The sequence below is a fragment of the Xiphophorus hellerii genome, chromosome 10 (assembly GCF_003331165.1).
Source record: "Xiphophorus hellerii strain 12219 chromosome 10, Xiphophorus_hellerii-4.1, whole genome shotgun sequence".
Taxonomy (NCBI): Eukaryota; Metazoa; Chordata; class Actinopteri; order Cyprinodontiformes; family Poeciliidae; genus Xiphophorus; species Xiphophorus hellerii.
The window spans coordinates 973,516-992,011 of NC_045681.1; the positions used below are offsets into that span (position 1 = coordinate 973,516).

Sequence of the window (18,496 nt, forward strand, 5' to 3'; positions counted from 1 at the left end):
ATGTGGCTCTTATTGTGAAAGAGCATTTTCGGAAGTAGAATGCTTGCCTTCGGGAAGCTTTAACATGGCTAACGCTTGAGCTAGTGCAGCTTGGGGGCGGGGCTTGCGCTACCGTTGGCGGACAGAAGGAGCGGAGCCAGCAGTCGGGTTTGTCCGCCTGAACGTCGTGTGTCTCTGGGTTTCCAACAAATGGCAACGACCGCAGAAGACGTGCGGGAACCGGCGGACGTCGCCGCGCCGTCCACGCACCTCGGCGGCACCCAGCACCACAACAGCAACAACAACAATAACAACAACAACAAAGACAAAGAGGCGGCGGGGGAGAGCGCGACCTCCGCCACCTCCGAACCCGGCGGGACGGCGGCGCAGAGCATCGGCAACGGCTCGGTCATCAACCCTAACGGGGGGGACAACGGCAAGTGGGTCCGGCTGAACGTCGGCGGAACGGTGTTCCTCACAACGCGGCAGACCTTGCTCAAGGAGCAAACTTCGTTCCTGTACCGGCTGTGCCAGCAGCAGGACCTGCACTCCGACACGGTGAGTCCGGCCGGGAAATGTTGATCCTCGGAAGGCGGTGAGGCAAAATAGTTACACAAAATAACAAGGAGTTACGCAGAGAGAATGCACGGAAAGTTCAATGACCTCCCAGAGGTGATGTGTTCAGGTCCTGTGGAACATTTACATTTGACATCTATAAATATGTGGAGTGTTTATTGGCTTTGAAGTGTTGTTTTATCACCACATCTCTATCAGCTGTGGATTTGTTTTCATTCTCTTAGTAAAACTGTTAATACCACACAGCTAGTTAACCAGTAGCTTAAAGCACCAACAGAAGACTTGAGGTTAAAAGTTTAAAGGTACCGTCCTGCAGCACATTTCTTTTTCACTAACTGATGTAAACTGACAGAAGAAAAGCAGCTGGAAAACTGGGTTTGGATTTTACAAAATATAAAGTTTTTAAAACATGACGTTAAAGAATAAAGCCCCCAGCTAATTTGGTGTTGCCTGTTTGAGTGGATGACATCACAGAAGGCTCAAGAGTGGAGCTGATCAGCTGGTATAAGTAAACTCTGGACAAAATGTTTTTGTATGCGACCTGAACTCTCAGTCTCACTTATCACAGGAAAAAAAACACTGACTTTCCCTTACTTTGCATAACAACTTTGCTCAATCTCACACTAGGCTGTGCAGACGCTTCACTCACATCGGCATGCTTGATATTTAAAAGTGAAACTGACAGGTTGATCTACCTTTGGAATAATTTGTCTGATTATTTATTGCGCACAATAAGCAATAAATAATTGCATAATAATTTAAATGAGCTTCATTTTCAGCTGCATGATTTATTATTTTTCTCTTTCTACCAAAAACTGGAGTTTTGGTCTCAACTAGCCCTTATTTTGAAGGGCAATTTTGTTTGCAGAGACTTCATAATTCATCTTGTCTGTTGTTTTATTTATTCTGGATATTTAAAGTATCTTACTGTAACTGCATGGCACAACATTCAAAAGTGACCAGGCCTGTTATGATAACTAACGTTGCTGGTTCTCCCAGAAGTTATTGCGATAAGCGATATTGTTGTTTTGTGACTATTCTCACATTCTCAAAGATCAATAAATTTTAAATTCTAATGAACATTTGACAGTTATCTAAAAACTGAGTAATTAATAGTTCTGATTGTCACTTTAATGGCTATCATAATAGCATTAACTAGCGACCGTCCGCCATAGACCGGACTGGAAGTTCTTTGGCTTCATTTTCTCACATTTAGAGCGGTTTGTCAAATTAACAAATTTTGACAAAAATTATCGTGATAAACGGCAATAATGTTGTTTTGAAACCATTTTTAAGTAATGTAATGGTAACGATTGGTAACAAAAATCAACAAACTTTAAATTTGAATGAACATTTGACACTGGAACTGGAAGACATTTTAAATATTCAAAATAAACAAACAGAAACAACAAATAAAATTATTTATGAAGTCTCTGTAAACACAAATGTCCTTCAAAACAAGTTGGAGACTTTAGTCATTCAGTTCTTGGTACAAAAAGAGAAGAAGAATAAATCATGCAAATGGAAATGGACCTTGTTTTAATTGTTAAATGTTTTTCAATGCGCCAGCATCCAGCAGCTTTACTCGCCTTCTGGTTGACTGGGATGATGGGAAGCTACTGGTTGTGCTCCAGTTTCACGCATGGCGGCACCAACTGGTGGAATTGGTAGAGATTGCCCCTGTTTTCTGCTGGTGTTGTGTAGGCTGAACGTGAGCTAATATTGTGTGTGTGCAGTCAGTTTCTCTCTCCTCTGTGTGTGTGTGTGTGTGTGTGTGTGTGTGTGTGTGTGTAAGTAGCTGGGCTCAGATGGATGAACACGTGCTGCCTCTTCTGCAGGGAGCTGCACAGTCGGTATCCGTGCAGCTGGCATCTTATGGGGACATTGAGGGAAACCTATTATGCGTCTGCCAGTCACATGCAAGCCGAACGCGCTGAAAGGACTGCAGCATCTCATTAATGCTGCACCTTTCCTTTATGCTGCAGCCTTTGATGTGGATGAGGCTCACAGAGCGCGACATGTCTCTACTGACGGTGAAAACCTTGGCAGAGTCCGACCATCTAACGACGTTATAGATGAACTACCTGATGATCTGAAGTTCAGAGCGCAGCAGCAGCAGGAAATATGATAAGTAGTGACATTTAGTGAAGATCTATAAACAAACTCAAACAAATGAACATCTTAAACTCATGCATCATTAGGGAGCTTCACAACCCGGCAGGTTAATGGTTCTGTCCACTGCATCAGAACCACAGGGAGAGTTTAGTTTGTCTTGACCTTGCTGGTTGCTGAATGATGATGATGGAAACAGAATCTGGTGTTAAACTCTCCGTTCTGCTCATCGCTTTGGTTAAAACTCAGGATGTTGTTTCATTCATGATCATCTTTAAACATATTCTAATAAAACCTGCCAAACAAATACTGCAGCAGGCCTAATTTCATTGAAGCATGGATTAATATTTAAAACTTAGTAAATGAGAAAAAGACATTTTAAAGTCTATTTGTCGTTCTGCTTTGGACCAACGGATCAGAACGGAAATCATAAATCAAATCCTTATACAGTCAAATATTCCCACCCCTAGTTTTTATCCTGACGACATTTCTAATGGCTGCAGGAAACACATTAAAATTAAAATGAACAGAACTTGTTGTTTTTTGGCTGCATTTTCAGCCTGATGACGAAAATCAACAATTAAAAGAGAAATAAAAACTGGAATGTTTTGTTTTTCAAAAATTCCTGCATTAAGAAATTCCCTCTTATCTACATTTACACAGATCTGCTCCAATGTTTTGATTTTATGATAAATCTGATTATTTGGATCCAGATGTGAAGCTGAACCAGGAGCCAGCAGCCGGGCTCGGTGCAGCTACAGTGGAAACAGAAACCTGGGTGTCCTCCACCCTCAGCTGCTGCTGCTCCACCTGAAGACGCAGCAAAACGCCAAACTCACAAACACAAATATGTCGCAGAAACACCAGCTGCACCTTTCATTAGCTGCACCGCTACCAACAAACTCAAAGCCAGCATATTGTTCACATCCATGCTATTATTCTCAATTTTATGCACAAATATTCAGACTCATTTTGTACGTTAAACTATGGACGCAAGTTAACGATTGAGTTCATCTAAAGTTGAGTTTTCTCTTGAATCAAGAATCTTTTTATAACCAAACGGTCTATGTTTTTTAATATGCTAGATTTAAAATAGAAAAATCATAAAATTTTAACAGCATTTTGTGTCAGCTGTATTAAATACTGACTGAATGAACAGAAAATTGTTTGCATCTCTAATGAAATCAACTTATCTGGAGAATTAGCTTAGAGGCACATTCCTGTGAATCTGATATTTTTATTAGTTGTACAAAAGTTTCATCTGTTTTCTAATGTACATTTGAAAGCAGTCACATATTTCTTGTTTTGGTTTGGTAATTTTAATTTGTGTGAAGGAACAATAAAAGGTTATTTCTATGTTATTCTATTCAGTCCCACCAGGATTTTGCAATTTTTACATAATTTTTGCGATTGAAATCACAGATTTTCCGGTGCTTTAAAAATATTCTTTGGAAATATTTGCAAGGAATTTTGCGATTTTTAAAATTTTTTTTATCATATTGCTTTTCTGAATTCCTGATTTTTAGTCAAAGTTTTTCCACCTCTATCAGAGAAACATCATCTTAAGCGTGAGGCTGGATAGGCTGTAATGCTCATCATCTGCAGGGATTTAGTGACTTTATTGTGAAGCAAGTTCAGTTTTGCTAAATGTGGCAGAAGGACGGATGGTTTAATGCTTTTATTTCCCTGGTTGATGTTTCTGCTCAGCTGATGAACGAGACTTTTCCTCCTGCTGGGACGGAAACTGAACTCCAAACCCAAATCGAGTTCAGTTTGATATGGGCTCTGCTTTTACTTAAATCTGTTTTATTCTGAGTGTAACAGGTGGCATCAATGAGTCTCAGAAGTCGTTCAGGTGGGTCTCAACCAGATATTTTATTTTTTTATTCTGGGGGAAGAAGGGAAAACAAATGAACAACCTCCTCAACTCCTTCTCCCTGCACTCCAGCTCTAAAAATGTGGAAATAAAAACAATGTTCAACCGAGCTGTGCTGGACTAGCACCGGTCGTTCGCGCCAAAATAAAAAGGAAATTATAATAAAACTGTTTATAAAAAAAACCACAATGACGGTCAAAACTGCAAAATAACACACTAACAAACAATAATAAACAACATATGGTAAAGACCTCAACATGAACAACATCCGTACAGAAAAACAAACATATCTCAGCAGCGAACTTTCCTCTGACTGACCCACAGCAGCGCAGAACAACCTGAGGAAAAAGGGGAGGAGCTACGAGGGCTGGAATAAACTACGGAAGCCCAGGAAACACAAACGAGGCGGAGAGCAGAAGGGCGACCCCCGCAGGCAAAAACAACAAAATAAATAAAAATAACTGAATAAGATAAAATTCACAAATTCTCAATATAAAATGAATAAGAAATAATAATTTAACAAAGAAACACATTTGTAACTCTGTTACATGAGCATTAACCTCTGAATGAACCGTGAACACTTTGGATCGGCCGGAGTGACGGATCCGGAGAGCTGCTGTGGATGCGTGAGTCAGCTAGAAGTAGAAGAGCGTTTACATTTAGCAAAGATAATGCATTTAGCTGCAGTTTCTTCCACTCAGCAACCAGGAAGAAGTTAACCTCAGTCACCAGGAAGGTCCGATTTCCAGGCTGCCAGCTAAAGACCAGACCGTCATCTGAAACACTCAGAGGTTCTTCTGCTGAAATATATCCAGATAAGATGAAAACTAAATGTTTGCTGTCCTGGCTGCAGTCTGTTATTGAACTGTTTAAAAATCTTTGTGTTGTGAGTCTGAAGGTTTCTGTCCCAAAATAGTCTGGAAAAGTACCAAGTGCACAGATTTCTCCTGAATGCATCATCAGGCGCCTGCTGTGTTGACCAGAGACACCTTCATTATTTCCTTTCTTCTCCCACTTTAATGATTTCATGTTTTACCACCTTCTGTTATCCACAAACTTCACACTTTATTAATATTTTATCATGGACCACTGCTGAGGGATAAAACAATAGCAGCATATATTGCACAATAATTTTTTCCTGATGGTCGACATAGACGTTTAATATACAGAAAAGCCAATAATGATAAGAGCTGGACCAATCAGCAGCAGGCAGACGCGCTAACAGCTAATATTAGCTTCAGGTAACAGGAAGGATTTAACTAGGCCTGAGACGATAAAAAATGTTCCTGCATGAAAAATTGTCCCAGAAGTTACAGCAATTAACAATAATATTATTGTTTTAGTATCATTTTCCAGTAATATAATGGAAATAATAATAATACAAGAACACATTCTCAAAGATCAATAAACTTTAAATTCTAACACTGGACCTGGAAGACATTTTAAATATCCATAAATAAACAAATAAAATGGATTATGAAATCTCTAAACAAAACTGTCCTTCAAAAAAATTATTTAGTTGAGACGGAAACAGCAGACTGAATATATAAACAATTGTTCATTATTTTTCTGATATTTCTGAGTATAGATTAATATAAGCTAACACGAGAGCGTCCAGTAAAGCTCCAGCTCAACAGATGCCAACAAGTTGCTGGTTGCTTCCAGCGATGCGTTCAAGGTGAAGCGACACAGTTGGATTTTAGCATCTCAGCTGCATTGAGACAAGTCTTGATACCTGAGCTACTTTGAGTGTTTTTTCTGTCGGTGTGAATTCCAGCACACGTCTGAACCGGCGGTACCGTCGTGTCTGAACACGCGGCGCCGGCCAGGAGGCGGTGGCGGCTCGTTTCCACCTGCAGGACGCGTCAGTCAGCCCACAGCTGGCAGGATTACAAAACTAACTCAGAATGAAGCTGGACTTTATCCTCAGTAATCAGAAGTTTAGTGAATTTTTGGCATGTTTCTAATCTGATCTGAGTTAGTAACGGCTAGCTCAACCCGTCATAATGATGCAGGAGTTCAACCAGGTCAATGTGCTTCATTAGAACTTTTTATATTTCCTTTATGGTGAGATTTCTGGTCCTTGCAAACTGGACGTGTATTTCCAATGTATTTAACATTTTGAGGAGACGTGTTGGTTGCAGTAAACTACGCAGCATCAGATCATTAAGATAAATGAAACCAAGCCGTTAAAGAAAAAAAAACAAAAAACAATTCAGGTAAAATAAAAATATTATGTAAATAAAATTATTTTCTTAAAATAAATAAATGGTCATTATGTACATAACACCACGCCATTAATCAGCCGGACTTTATGGCTCCATTCATTTAAAACCGACTCAACGTCGCTGTGGTAAAACCAGGAGGCCAGTTTATCATTTTCTGCTGCGTTTGGCAAGAAAATTGTTGCATAATGAATAAATATTATCTTTCTGATGGAAACAAAAACTCCTAAGCAAACAACCAGCATTGATTTTATTGTTAGTTTGATTGTTCTGATCTGCTTAATTATGAGGGTTAAACACTTCATTATTTTCCTTTTTATTATAATAATCCATATTTATATGTTATATGTCTCATTTGTCTGACTAATTCCTGTGAACGTAACAACCTTTAAGCCGGTATTAAACATATTTTCATTAAACCCACATTTCTGTTTTTAAAAATCATTTTAAAGGTCTGATGTAATGTTCAAATTTTAAATATATTTTTATTACCTGTAGGTGGAAAATCAAAACAACTGAACATCCATCTGTGTGTGAGTAATCTAAATAATGTTTTACTTAAAAAGTTAAAAAGTAGCTAAAATAAATGGACTTTTCAGTCATATTATAACGAATGTTTGTATTTTTGATAATAATCTGCTTTTCCAGGTAAATTCTCTTTGTTATCAGATTAAAGCTGGAAATGTAAACATGTTTTTTTTTTTCTCGGCTTAATTTCCTAAACAAATGTTTTTTACTCTGCTGCTGCGTTTGGTCCTGAAATAGTTTTAGTTTTCAGTTCATGCTGACTAGTATGGAAAACATTTCTGAATAAACATGAAAGAAACCAATTCTTAGAAAAATGTGAAAGATAAACATCAACATTTCTGATAACTCCCCAAACCAGAAGGTCTAGTTCAAACATTGGTCATCGTGGTGTTTGTGCAGCTTTACAGGAATAATTTTATGTCACTCAGATCATGTTTCCAGTAAATAACTGAACCAGAACGATTCGTCTCTGATAGGAAAATTCGGGCCGATATCAGTCACATGACCTGCCGCGGTTATTAACTATTTCTGCTGTGTGTTCAGAGTAGAGCTGGAGAAATATAGCAATAATATATACCATAACAGACAAGTGATCAATATCAATAGATAATACAGCTGACGGAATATTTTGTAACATCCAGAACCACAGGCATTCTGGGAAATGTAGGCAGAGGAAAACCTTTAGCTAAACTAGCTGGTAGCATCAACTAATTCACTCATTCTTTGGTTACATAATAACAACCTACTTGGTAACTAGCCGTTTCCCCCAACTTTGGTTGCCTAGCAACAACCTGCTGGGTAACAGCAGCAGTTTCAGGTTTCACTGCTGTGCCTCATAACTGCTAAAAGATAAAAAACATCAAGGGAAAACTAAATAAAACGGAAAATGTCATGGCACCAGTTTGGTTGTATTTACCCAGAATGCCCTGCAGTGTAGTCCACTTCCTGTTTTTGGAGCGGTCTCCGGTCCGCTTGGCGTTCACTTTCAAACCGAACCCAGACCTCAGATCAGAGTTCGATTAGTGTTCACAGCTCACCAAACGAACCGGACCAGGGTTCGTTATATTAAAGATGTACCGCAACCTCTGACCTCTGACCCCTCCCATCAGAACAGCTGGGGGTAACCGGGCCGACCAGAACCACAAACTGTTTGATTCTGAGATTCTCTGGACGTTTTCACGCTGTCGAGTCATGCTGACGGAGCGCCGGCCCGTCCTTCACTGCAGCTCTGCTTATTTAGGAGGTGTGTGTGTGTGTGTGTGTTGCCAGGTCCCTTCTCTCTCTAATCACAGTGATTTTCAGCACAAACAATCCCACATGCTGTGTTTCTGAACCCTTCCTCCCAGTTTCATGTCAAATCCTCTCATCCTGTTTCACTAAGAGTCACTGATTCCCTCCCGAGGGTAGAGTTAGGGTTTCTAGAACTGTTTTCTGATTATTTTTTTTTACTGTTTTCTGAATTTTTCTGGCTGTTTTCTGCAGCTTGTTCTGCTGAGTCTTATCTCCTCCCTGTTTCTTCGCTTTACAAACTGCTGGATCTTATGTGACGAGTCCTGATTCATTATTTAACTCAGATCTGATTGTAACTTGATCGGTAAAACCCAGATTTGTTAGATCATCTAAATAATGTACATATCTTATACATTCAGTTTCTCAAGCTAACCACATCGTGATTGTTTCTGATGTTGACATTCGACACGTTTTCTGCCGACTAATCAGGTTTTTCTGTTCTTAAACTTCTGCATGGTTCCATTTCTGCAGCTCAACAGTTTGCATGGTCTGTCATTATTTAATCACATTTTAATCAAACCATAAAAATCAGCAACATTTTCAATTCAAAGTCCTTTTCTGCCAGCTTTAGTTTTAGGAGTACAGAGAGAACTCCTCATGCTAGTAAAATCCATGTAATTTATTAAAATGTACTTGTTAAAGTTCTGGTTTTAGTTTTGTGTGTCTGTGGTTTTATTTTATAGTCTGAAATACTTTGCAGTACTGCTCTTAAAATACTTGTGTTACTTTATGCATTTAAAGTTTAAATAATCATCTCTTTGAATCCCTAGAAAGGTTTGATTTAATCCCAGGTTAACAGAAAACCTGACTGTGTGCATCTGTTCTTCCAGGTTATGCAACACGCTGCAAACACGCCTGTTGTGCTGAAGCTCTAAATAAAAGAGCAGCTTGAGGCAAAAGTTTTTATCTGCCTGCCGAAGGATTCGGTCACATGAAGAGAGAACGACTTCTCACTGCTTCAGCTCTAAATATAGAGCAGAAAAATATTAATGCACTTCAGCCTCTGTCATTACGCAGAGCGAGGGCGAAAATCAGACCATCACTTTTCTCCCATGTAACAGAAGGTGAAGGCACGTTCAGTTTAGGATGCAGCGGCGCGACAGAACAGAGACGGATTGTTGATGTGTGTGAGATCAGCTAACCTGCTTCATTTCAGCCAACATGGCGGCTTTCACAGAGATCAGTAGCAACCCAGTGCCAGAACCAGCAGAACCAGTGATGATCCTGGAGCACAGCTGGTTGATTCCAGTTCAGTCCGTACAATTCCAGAAGGAAATGATGTCAGCAGGAAGTTGTCCTCCAGCTGCTGGGATAAAAATAGAGGCTGGTGTTCAGAGGAAAGATGAGAGAAGAAGAAAATAGAATCTGAAAAACAGAATAAAATATACTGAGGAGCATCCAACCATCCATCCAACCACCCTTCCATCCAACCATCCACCTATCCATCCATCCATCCATCCATCCATCCATCCATCCACCCATAAAATGTGTGAAAAACTTAATTCCCTGTGAACACAGAGATGTTCAATACATGTTGCTATTAAATGAATGTTAAAACTTTTTATCCATGAAGTGCATTAACTGACGAGAGCCTTAAAATCAGTTTTGATCATGTTTTTCCACCGTATTACATTTTTCCTGACATCCTCAACCTCGTATCACATCAGTAATAATTGAATGAGAAGTTAAAGTTGCTCCGTCATAAACGAAGCCCTAAAAGGTGAAAGTTAAGGAGTTTATAGAGTGTTTATATTTCAAAACGGAACCACATAAAGTTGATTTTTACCTCAAAACTGGATTCTGTTGGGATCGTTTCTAGTTCCATCCTTAAATTGTGTCCGCCATTTTGTTCTCTGGCTCCGCGCAGGATGACCAACGGCGCCCTCTGCTGGATGGCGGCCTAACTACAACACTGAAAGAGAACGCACCGATTGAAACTAAATTTAATCTAATAAACCATTAATATACAACCCTACCATCCGTCTGTCATTCAGCCATCTACGTAAAGTAATATTTTATGTTTCTCTGTTTCAGGATGAGACCGGAGCTTACGTCATCGACAGAGACCCCACCTACTTTGGTCCCGTCCTCAACTACTTACGGCACGGAAAGCTGGTTTACAACAAGGAGCTGGCGGAGGAAGGTCTGTCATGTTCTCTCAGAGTGATTTACTGTGAATACGTCCTAAATATGATGAACTCATTTCAGTTACCTGAATGCAATATATTATTAATATGTAAGAACATGCTAATATTAATGTTATACACAAATAGCATACCACTAGCTATAGCATAAATAATGTAGTTATTTACATTGTTTAACATGTTACAATCTAAATAATATATATTAATCTTTTTCTAATCATATTATGAAGATCTGCAGCCTTTACAGTCCAAAGTAAAACTTGCAAATGTATATGACTTCTTGAAAAAAGATAACTTATAGTTTCTGATAAAAATACAGGAAATTTATCAGTTTTATTTTTATTTTCATGTTTTAAAATTAAAGAAAACATTTTTAAACATTTGCAAGAAGTCAATGGACACATTTTCTTTTGTGAAATGTTTATTTGTGGATATTATATAAAAATAAAAAGTTTCTAAACCAAAGACAAGAAAACAGATTTATGATTATTGGTATTTTTAGTGATTCCATAGAGAAAATTAAATGCAACTGTTATAAGAAAAAGACTGAAACAGTGCTAAAAATCTTCATTTGTTATGTTTACATTAACATCATAATCATTTTAAACCAAAGTTTTTCTGAGCCTCAGGCTGCAGACCGCTGAGCGAGACGCAGACGGGTTTAATGCGTCTGTTGCAGCGCTGCTCATGTTGCTCGTGTTGCAGCGCTGCTCATGTTGCTCGTGTTGCAGCGCTGCTCATGTTGCTCGTGTTGCAGCGCTGCTCGTGTTGCTCGTGTTGCAGCGCTGCTCGTGTTGCTCGTGTTGCAGCGCTGCTCGTGTTGCTCGTGTTGCAGCGCTGCTCGTGTTGCTCGTGTTGCAGCGTTGCTCGTTGCTCATGTTGCTGTTTTCTGGTTTGAAGGCGTTTTGGAGGAGGCTGAGTTTTACAACATCACGCCGCTGATCAAGCTGATCAAGGAGCGGATCGTAGAGAGAGACTCTAAAGCCACACAGGTAAATTCACATCTTCAGGTTTCTGAAAACTTTCACCAATATTAAGGAATTATTGACTTTAAACAAGCTCATATATCATGCTGGACGGTCATCTGTAAGTTACTTTTGACTTATTTCAAATGTATTCATATATTTGAATAGAATCCAGAAATAGTTGGTAAGATTTTGTTTTTGCATTGCAGCAAAAAGTTAGTCAGTTTGGAGCAATAAAAACAGAATGGTGCAAAAATGTGGTTATTTTAAATGAATACTTTGTATTTCAATAAGGTTTCAATTTGTCTGTAATCTTTCTGACCCAATTTAAAATAAAAAGCCTCAATCTGCGTCCACCACAAAATCAGCCAGGGGCCAAAAATGGCCCCCGGACCACACTTTGGACACCCCTGGTGTTGAGTTTAGTAATGAGCTACATAAACTCCACCTAGAGCTCATAAATAATAAAACGCTGCTAAATACTGAGCCGTTATATAACATTAGATGTTCATTCTTTCACAAGCAAAATCTTTTCTCCAGGAATGTTTTTCTTTTCTTCCTCAGTCTTACATAAAGCCTGAAACAAACGCCCACTTCCTCTGAGACTGACTCACTGCTGCGCTCAGATAAACATCAACATTCAGGGATTTTAGCTTCTGGTCACTTCATTACCTGTTTGGCTCCTCATTTCACTGGACTGGGAAATAAAATCTTTTTTAAAGGAGAATAATAAATGACAGAAAACATTTTCAATCTTTCCTTCTATGAGTTACGACCATTTTTAATTATGAGAATATAGTCATATTAGCAGCATAAAGGCACAATTTTACTAGAACATCTTAAAGTTATGAGAAAAAAAGTTGTTTTATTTAGAAAGTTTGTATAATTTTAGTTATTTTTTGTGAAGGCATTCTAATAAAATTACTCCTTCATTCCCCTGATTTTATGATTTTATTCTGGTAAAATTAAAACGTTTTTCTCATATTATTCCAACCTTATTGTTTGTTCTCATATAACTTTTATTTTGTAAATAACTCCAGCATTCAGCTTCTATGCACCACAAATCTGGAACAAACTTCCCAAAAACCGCAAAACTGCCGAAACTCTGAGTTCTGCTCTGCTTTTAAATAATAATAAATGAAACCTTGACCAACATATCTGAGGAGTGAGGATGATTTTATTGATGGCACTATGAACTGCCTTGTTGTTGAAATGTGATGTTCTAATAAACTTAATTTATTCACTGATAACTTGCATCCTTCTGATCAAAAAAGAAAAAAATCTTTATAAATATTATATTTTGTTGTAGAATTGGCCTGAATTCAAAGTCCAAATAAACAGAAGCTGTAAAACATGTTTGTCAAACAAGATGGCCGCCCTGAGCTTTGGAAGTTCAAGGAGCCATTGGTGAAAAAAAATGTCTTTCAAAGAATTAAATTTGTGATCATTTATTTTTGCTCCCAGACATTTTTAGGGCTTTTCAGCTTTAATGATCTTCATCAGTTGTGTTTTGGGTTGTTCCTCTGTCTCACCTGCCCCCCCCCAGCAGCAGGTACCACCCAAACACGTGTACCGGGTTCTGCAGTGCCAGGAGGAGGAGCTGACCCAGATGGTCTCCACCATGTCAGACGGCTGGAAGTTTGAGCAGGTCAGCGTGCGCGCCTGCAGAAAGCCCCGCACCGGACTGCTCTGGACTGTGGGTTGGACTCACGCTGCTGCTGACCCCTCAGTTTGACCCCTGACCTCTGCCCTGCTCTCTGCACTCCTCAAACTAAAGCTGGAAAACAAACAGATGAGTCAGAAACTGAGGTTTAACTGCAGGTCGTGTCTGTGCTGCTGTTTGAACACTAGGTGGCGCTGGTTAATCCCAGAGTTGGGTAGTAACTAGTTACAGTTACTCAGTTACATTTGCTTGAGTAACTTTTAGAAGTATTTTTACTATGCTGTATTTTTACTTTTACTTGAATAATTTTATGAAGTATTTCTTCTCTTGAGTAAAATTTCTGGATTTTCTTCCCACTGAATGAAAAACAAACATGTTTTAATTAAAACCCACCAGAAACTCGCCTGCAGTTTCTGGTAAAGTTTCAGAAGTTTTTTATTGAAAGAAACTGATTTTGAAATATTTTCTTTTTCCAAAATTTTCACTTTATATTTTGGTCTGTCTGATGATGTAATGTTTAAATATTAAATGATTGATCATTTGATCAGTTACTCAGTACTTGAGTAGATTTTTTACCAAATACTTTTTTACTCTTGAGTAATTTTTTGGGTACTCTGCCCAATTTTTTACTTTTACTTGAGTAAAACATGTTGAAGTAGAGCTACTCTTACTCAACCCACCTCTGGTTAAGAGTGATATTTACAAAGTTATTAAAGCCTAAGATCTGGTAGAAATGAGCTCCTGTGCAGGATATTGAGTAGATACACAAACAGCTTGCCATAAGTTCACATTTATATGACGACTGAGGCTTCCTCTCCATCTAAATGTGTTTCCTGGAAACTCAGACTGATGACTGAAACCACTCAGTCTGTCGTTTCGCTTCTCGTTGTTGTTAGCAGCCAATCCTGCATTGATTTGGTGTGGATTGCTTTGCTTTGTTCTGTAAGGAACAGCAGACACTAACTCTGGTATCCAAGCTTTCAGTAAGTTTAGACACTGGGAGTGGAAATTTAGCGTGGAATTGTTTTTATAAAATTTTTGATTTATGGTCACAACAAAAAATTAACATTTATGTCTGAAACTCCAAAAACTTGATGGTATTGTTCCCAAATTTATTTTACCTCTTTCCTCCACTGTTAGATTTATGAAAGTCAATAAATGTCACCATATTTGAAAATGGGACTAAATACAGTTACTGGTAACAGTTTAGTGATAAGAATCAAACCTTTCTGTCATTTGTTAACATGAGTGATATTTTTTCAGAAGCAGTTTTCTCAAACAGTTTCGACATTTTTCCCGGTATGTTTTGTCCCACTTATAAATCGGTTAGTTAGTTTTCAAAGCATCTGCAGTTTGAACATTATTGTCTCATTGTACAGACGGCAGCAGCCTTTAAAAAAAAACATAAACCAGGGCTGAAACGATTAATCATGATTAATCAATTATTGAAATAATAGTCAACTGGTTTAGTAATGGATTAATCGTTAACTGCAGCATGTAGACAGTTTTCAGGTGAACGTTGCTCCTAAATAAACCAGCTGTAGGTTCTCTTCTCCTGTCGCTTTGCTTCGCCTCCCCGCTCCACAGCATGCTGCTGCCGCTACCAGAACCTCCACCGACCCCCTTCCTCCCTAAAACGCCACCCTGCATGAGCTCCAACACTTTTTCCACTTTTAAAGTTTTAGTCCTCTCAGCCTGCGGTTCCTGACTCTAACCCCGCCTGACCACCACGCTGTCTCTGTCTGCCCGTCCTCCCCTTGCTCCTCCTGCAGATGGTGAACATCGGCTCCTCCTACAGCTACGGGACGGAGGACCAGGCCGAGTTCCTCTGCGTCGTATCCAAGGAGCTCCACACGCCCGGGTCGGGTCTGGGAACCGAGCAGAGCCACAAAACCAAGGTGACCGACCGAAACCCAGCGACTAAAGTCGCTTCAAGCAAGAGATGCAAATGATCGATTAATCCGTTTCTCTAAAGTAGCTTTGTCTTATCGATCAATTAATAATTAATTAATAAGTGGCCATTTTAATGTAGCCCTTTATGTTAATGGATCCCTTAACATAAAGGGCTAAATTTTTATAATATGCTGGACTTACAACATAGGTCTTAATATTTCAAGATGGAGTATCAACGCCAAGCTAAGAATAAAATAATAAAGAAAATATAGTCATAATATTTAGACTTTCTTTCTCTTAATATTATAACTTTATTCTCGTACTTATTTTTTCTTAGTATGGCCCAAATACCAGGTCGTAAAATTTAAACATGTTTGTTTAGCTGTGTTAAATACCGACTAAATAAATAGAAATTTGTTTTCTAACATTATTACACGGACAGCTCTCAAAATCAGCCGTGCTTCTTATTGTTATGTCAGTTTCTCTGCCGTCCTAATTTTCTGTTTTTCTGATGTCATCACTTTCTCGCCTTCGCAGCAAACCAGTACTTTTTAAATTGATAACTTGCGGAGCTTGTCAAGCGTTAAGATTTGAAAACAGAACCGCATAAAGTGCATTTTCCATCCCACACCGAACTTTGTTTGGACCGTTTCTACTTTTCGCTTTGGGATCTCTCCGCCATTTTGTATCAACTGGCTCCGGTTCAGGATGACCAGCGGTGCCCTCTGCTGGATGGCGGCCAAACTACAGCACCAAAAAACTCTAACGTTAAGTTATTAGTCAATCAATTTGAGCTAATTATATTCTAATAAATCATTACTCGATAATAAATATTAGGTGGATTGTTTGCATCTCTGGTTGTAAAGATGGATGGATGAGAGAGAAGGAGGCTTTCTCCTCTAGTGTGCTTTGATCCTACGCCATGCATCAAATGTCACTCGCCTCAAAATGTCACTCAGACTCATCCTCACAGCTCTGCTTCTCCTCCCATCCATCATCAGCTGTTTCCCTCCAACTTGAAAATATTGATGCATATCATTCTGTATTTATCTCCCAGCATCCCACTCGACCCTTTCTGACGCTCATCAACATTTACATTTTATTATTTTTTTGTCTCGCTTTTTTTTTCCTCTCCTTTTTTTCCTCTTCCTTCCCTCATGCCTGAATCAAGCCGCTGGAGACGCAGGAGGAGGAAGCAGCCAAGGAGGAAGAGGAGGAGGCGGAGGGAGGGAGAGAAACCACGGCGAATGAGTGGCTGAGAGAATGAGCGAGTCATGTTTCTTTGTACCGAAGGGAGGCGGGAATGGGTGAGAAACTGAGCAGAGGACGTGTTAGCGCCCAGATCTGCTCGATTAATGTGTTTATGTGTTTGTACGTCTACAGAGACGCAGGAGCCTCTTGACACCAGATCAGGTTTCTGAAATAACAAACCAGAACAATTAGCTAATGGCTCATTCTGTTTCAATTCGTTAACTGGAACTCATTTCCCTTACCATATAACAGAGTACTGATTCACATAGGACCTCGTTTAAATATTTCTAGCCAAATACACAAAGCAAATCAGTCCATAAACAAATTAATGGGTAAGAAGTTGGAAAGACGTTAAAAACCAGGAGCAAAAAGTCAGAAAGCCAAGAAAACTGAAATCTGTCAGAAATTAGAAAGGATTCCAGCCGTCCAATCGATTTACTGTTGCAAAATGATTGTTCATCAGTCGTGTGTTTCCTTCTGGCGGTCCGGTCGACCCGGTTCTACTGGAACCAGAACTCCATCATCTGCTCCACCTCCAGCTGCTGTGGTTCTGAGTCAGACCAACCTGTTCCCCTCCTGGCCTGTGGGGGCGCTGCACCAAGAACCACTGAAGGAAACCACACAAAAACCTCTGAAGACGCTGAGAGCAACTTCCTTCTTCACCAGATGGAAACAAGATGGTGGACGGTCCAGATGAATTATATACGACAGTTTCTGACGTCACGTCGCATTTTATCCGACTTTTCCGTCACTGACGCAGCGCTGGACGGTAGATCAATAAAAATATATTGCTATAGACACGTGATAAATATCAATAGATATCAGTAGATTATCTGATAGACTATTCAATATATAGAATATCCTCTGATATTTAAAACAAAAAAACTAATTATCAATAGACAATTATTGATTAGTTTTTTGATTAAATATCTGAAATCCTGCCAGCCCTGCTGGCTGCTTGCTAACCTCAGATTAGACTCAGATTAAACTGATTGATTGGTTGATTGATTGGTTCTTTCTGGTGACATGAAGCGTTCCTGACGTTTCTGCAGCAACACGTATGAAATCTTCACTTTCATGTCATAAACTAGTTGGTAGCTTCACGCCTTCATCATCATCATCATCGTTGTCGTCAGCTCAGCCATTGCAGCTCAGACCTAACCGAGTGATTCTGTCCCGTCGCCGTGGTAACCAGCTTTCTGTAACAGAACCTGCTGTTTTGTTTTTGTTTTGCAGCTTTTCCAGATCCACGGGTCCCGCATGTAGGAGCGCCGCCCCCCCAGACCTCTTCCTAAGCCCCGCCCCCTCCGAGTGTCATCAGTGGACCACCGTCAGAACCCGGACCTCATTTCATCAAGACGCAGAACAATCCTGCTCAGCTGTAGCAACGAATTGTCATCCAATCACTTCACACAGAAACAACAGAGCTTACTAAGTCACAACCAAAGACCCACAGCCAGCTGGAGGTCAGAGGTCAGCTCTGACCCGCGGTTCTGACCCGCTGTGCAGCTGCTGACAGGCAGCATCTGGACCCTGACACGTCCCACTGTGGCGTCTGTCAGTTCTCCATCCTTCCTCCCCCCAGTGACGGAGGCAGCACTTCCTGTTTTTATTCAGACGGCAGATAGAAAAGTAAACAAACCCGTTCAGGATAACCGCTTTGTTTCAGCTGTAATAAAAAAACAAGATGGAGGAGACGAGACGAGTCCCATCAGGCTGCGTTTCCATTAGCAATAAAAATACGCAAATTGAAATTATAGAAATAAATTTGCGTAATGGAAACACAGATTAAAAAAAAAAACATGTTAGGATGAGGTTGTTTTTCATAAATGTAATGGAAACACTTTTCACATCATGAGTCACATGATCAACAACCAGATGTTACTACTGCCGGAAACGACAAAGAAGACGACAGGAAGTGGTTGGAGGATGATGATGCAGCAGATTTTAATTTATTTAATGGAAACACAGTAATTAATTTTTTTTGACACTAA

At 39.5% G+C, this 18,496-nt stretch overlaps 1 protein-coding gene across 5 annotated transcripts; it reads left to right on the plus strand.

Annotated features, from left to right (window-relative positions):
• Positions 1 to 83: 83 nt before the first annotated feature.
• Positions 84 to 18,303, plus strand: kctd17 (potassium channel tetramerization domain containing 17). 5 transcript variants are annotated; one of them, XM_032574979.1, is made up of 7 exons: positions 86 to 537; positions 10,621 to 10,729; positions 11,631 to 11,722; positions 13,242 to 13,391; positions 15,131 to 15,256; positions 16,423 to 16,558; positions 17,739 to 18,303. In XM_032574979.1, exons 1-6 carry the CDS (start codon positions 190 to 192, stop codon positions 16,516 to 16,518), a joined length of 921 nt encoding a protein of 306 aa, XP_032430870.1. In that variant the 5' UTR covers positions 86 to 189; the 3' UTR covers positions 16,519 to 16,558; positions 17,739 to 18,303. The 5 variants fall into 5 exon arrangements, with proteins under 5 accessions (XP_032430874.1, XP_032430870.1, XP_032430872.1 ...); XM_032574981.1 differs by having other exon boundaries at positions 87 to 537; positions 13,242 to 13,343; XM_032574980.1 differs by having other exon boundaries at positions 88 to 537; positions 13,245 to 13,391.
• Positions 18,304 to 18,496: the final 193 nt, after the last annotated feature.

What these genes read in the sequence shown, in the direction of transcription:
- kctd17 (XM_032574979.1), top strand. Translation starts at nt 190, where the DNA reads ATGGCAACGACCGCAGAAGACGTGCGGGAACCGGCGGACGTCGCCGCG. An exon ending in CAAGGAGCTGGCGGAGGAAG is followed by an intron (nt 10,730 to 11,630) that starts GTCTGTCATGTT and finishes TCTGGTTTGAAG; the next exon opens with GCGTTTTGGAGGAGGCTGAG. An exon ending in AGCAGAGCCACAAAACCAAG is followed by an intron (nt 15,257 to 16,422) that starts GTGACCGACCGA and finishes GCCTGAATCAAG; the next exon opens with CCGCTGGAGACGCAGGAGGA.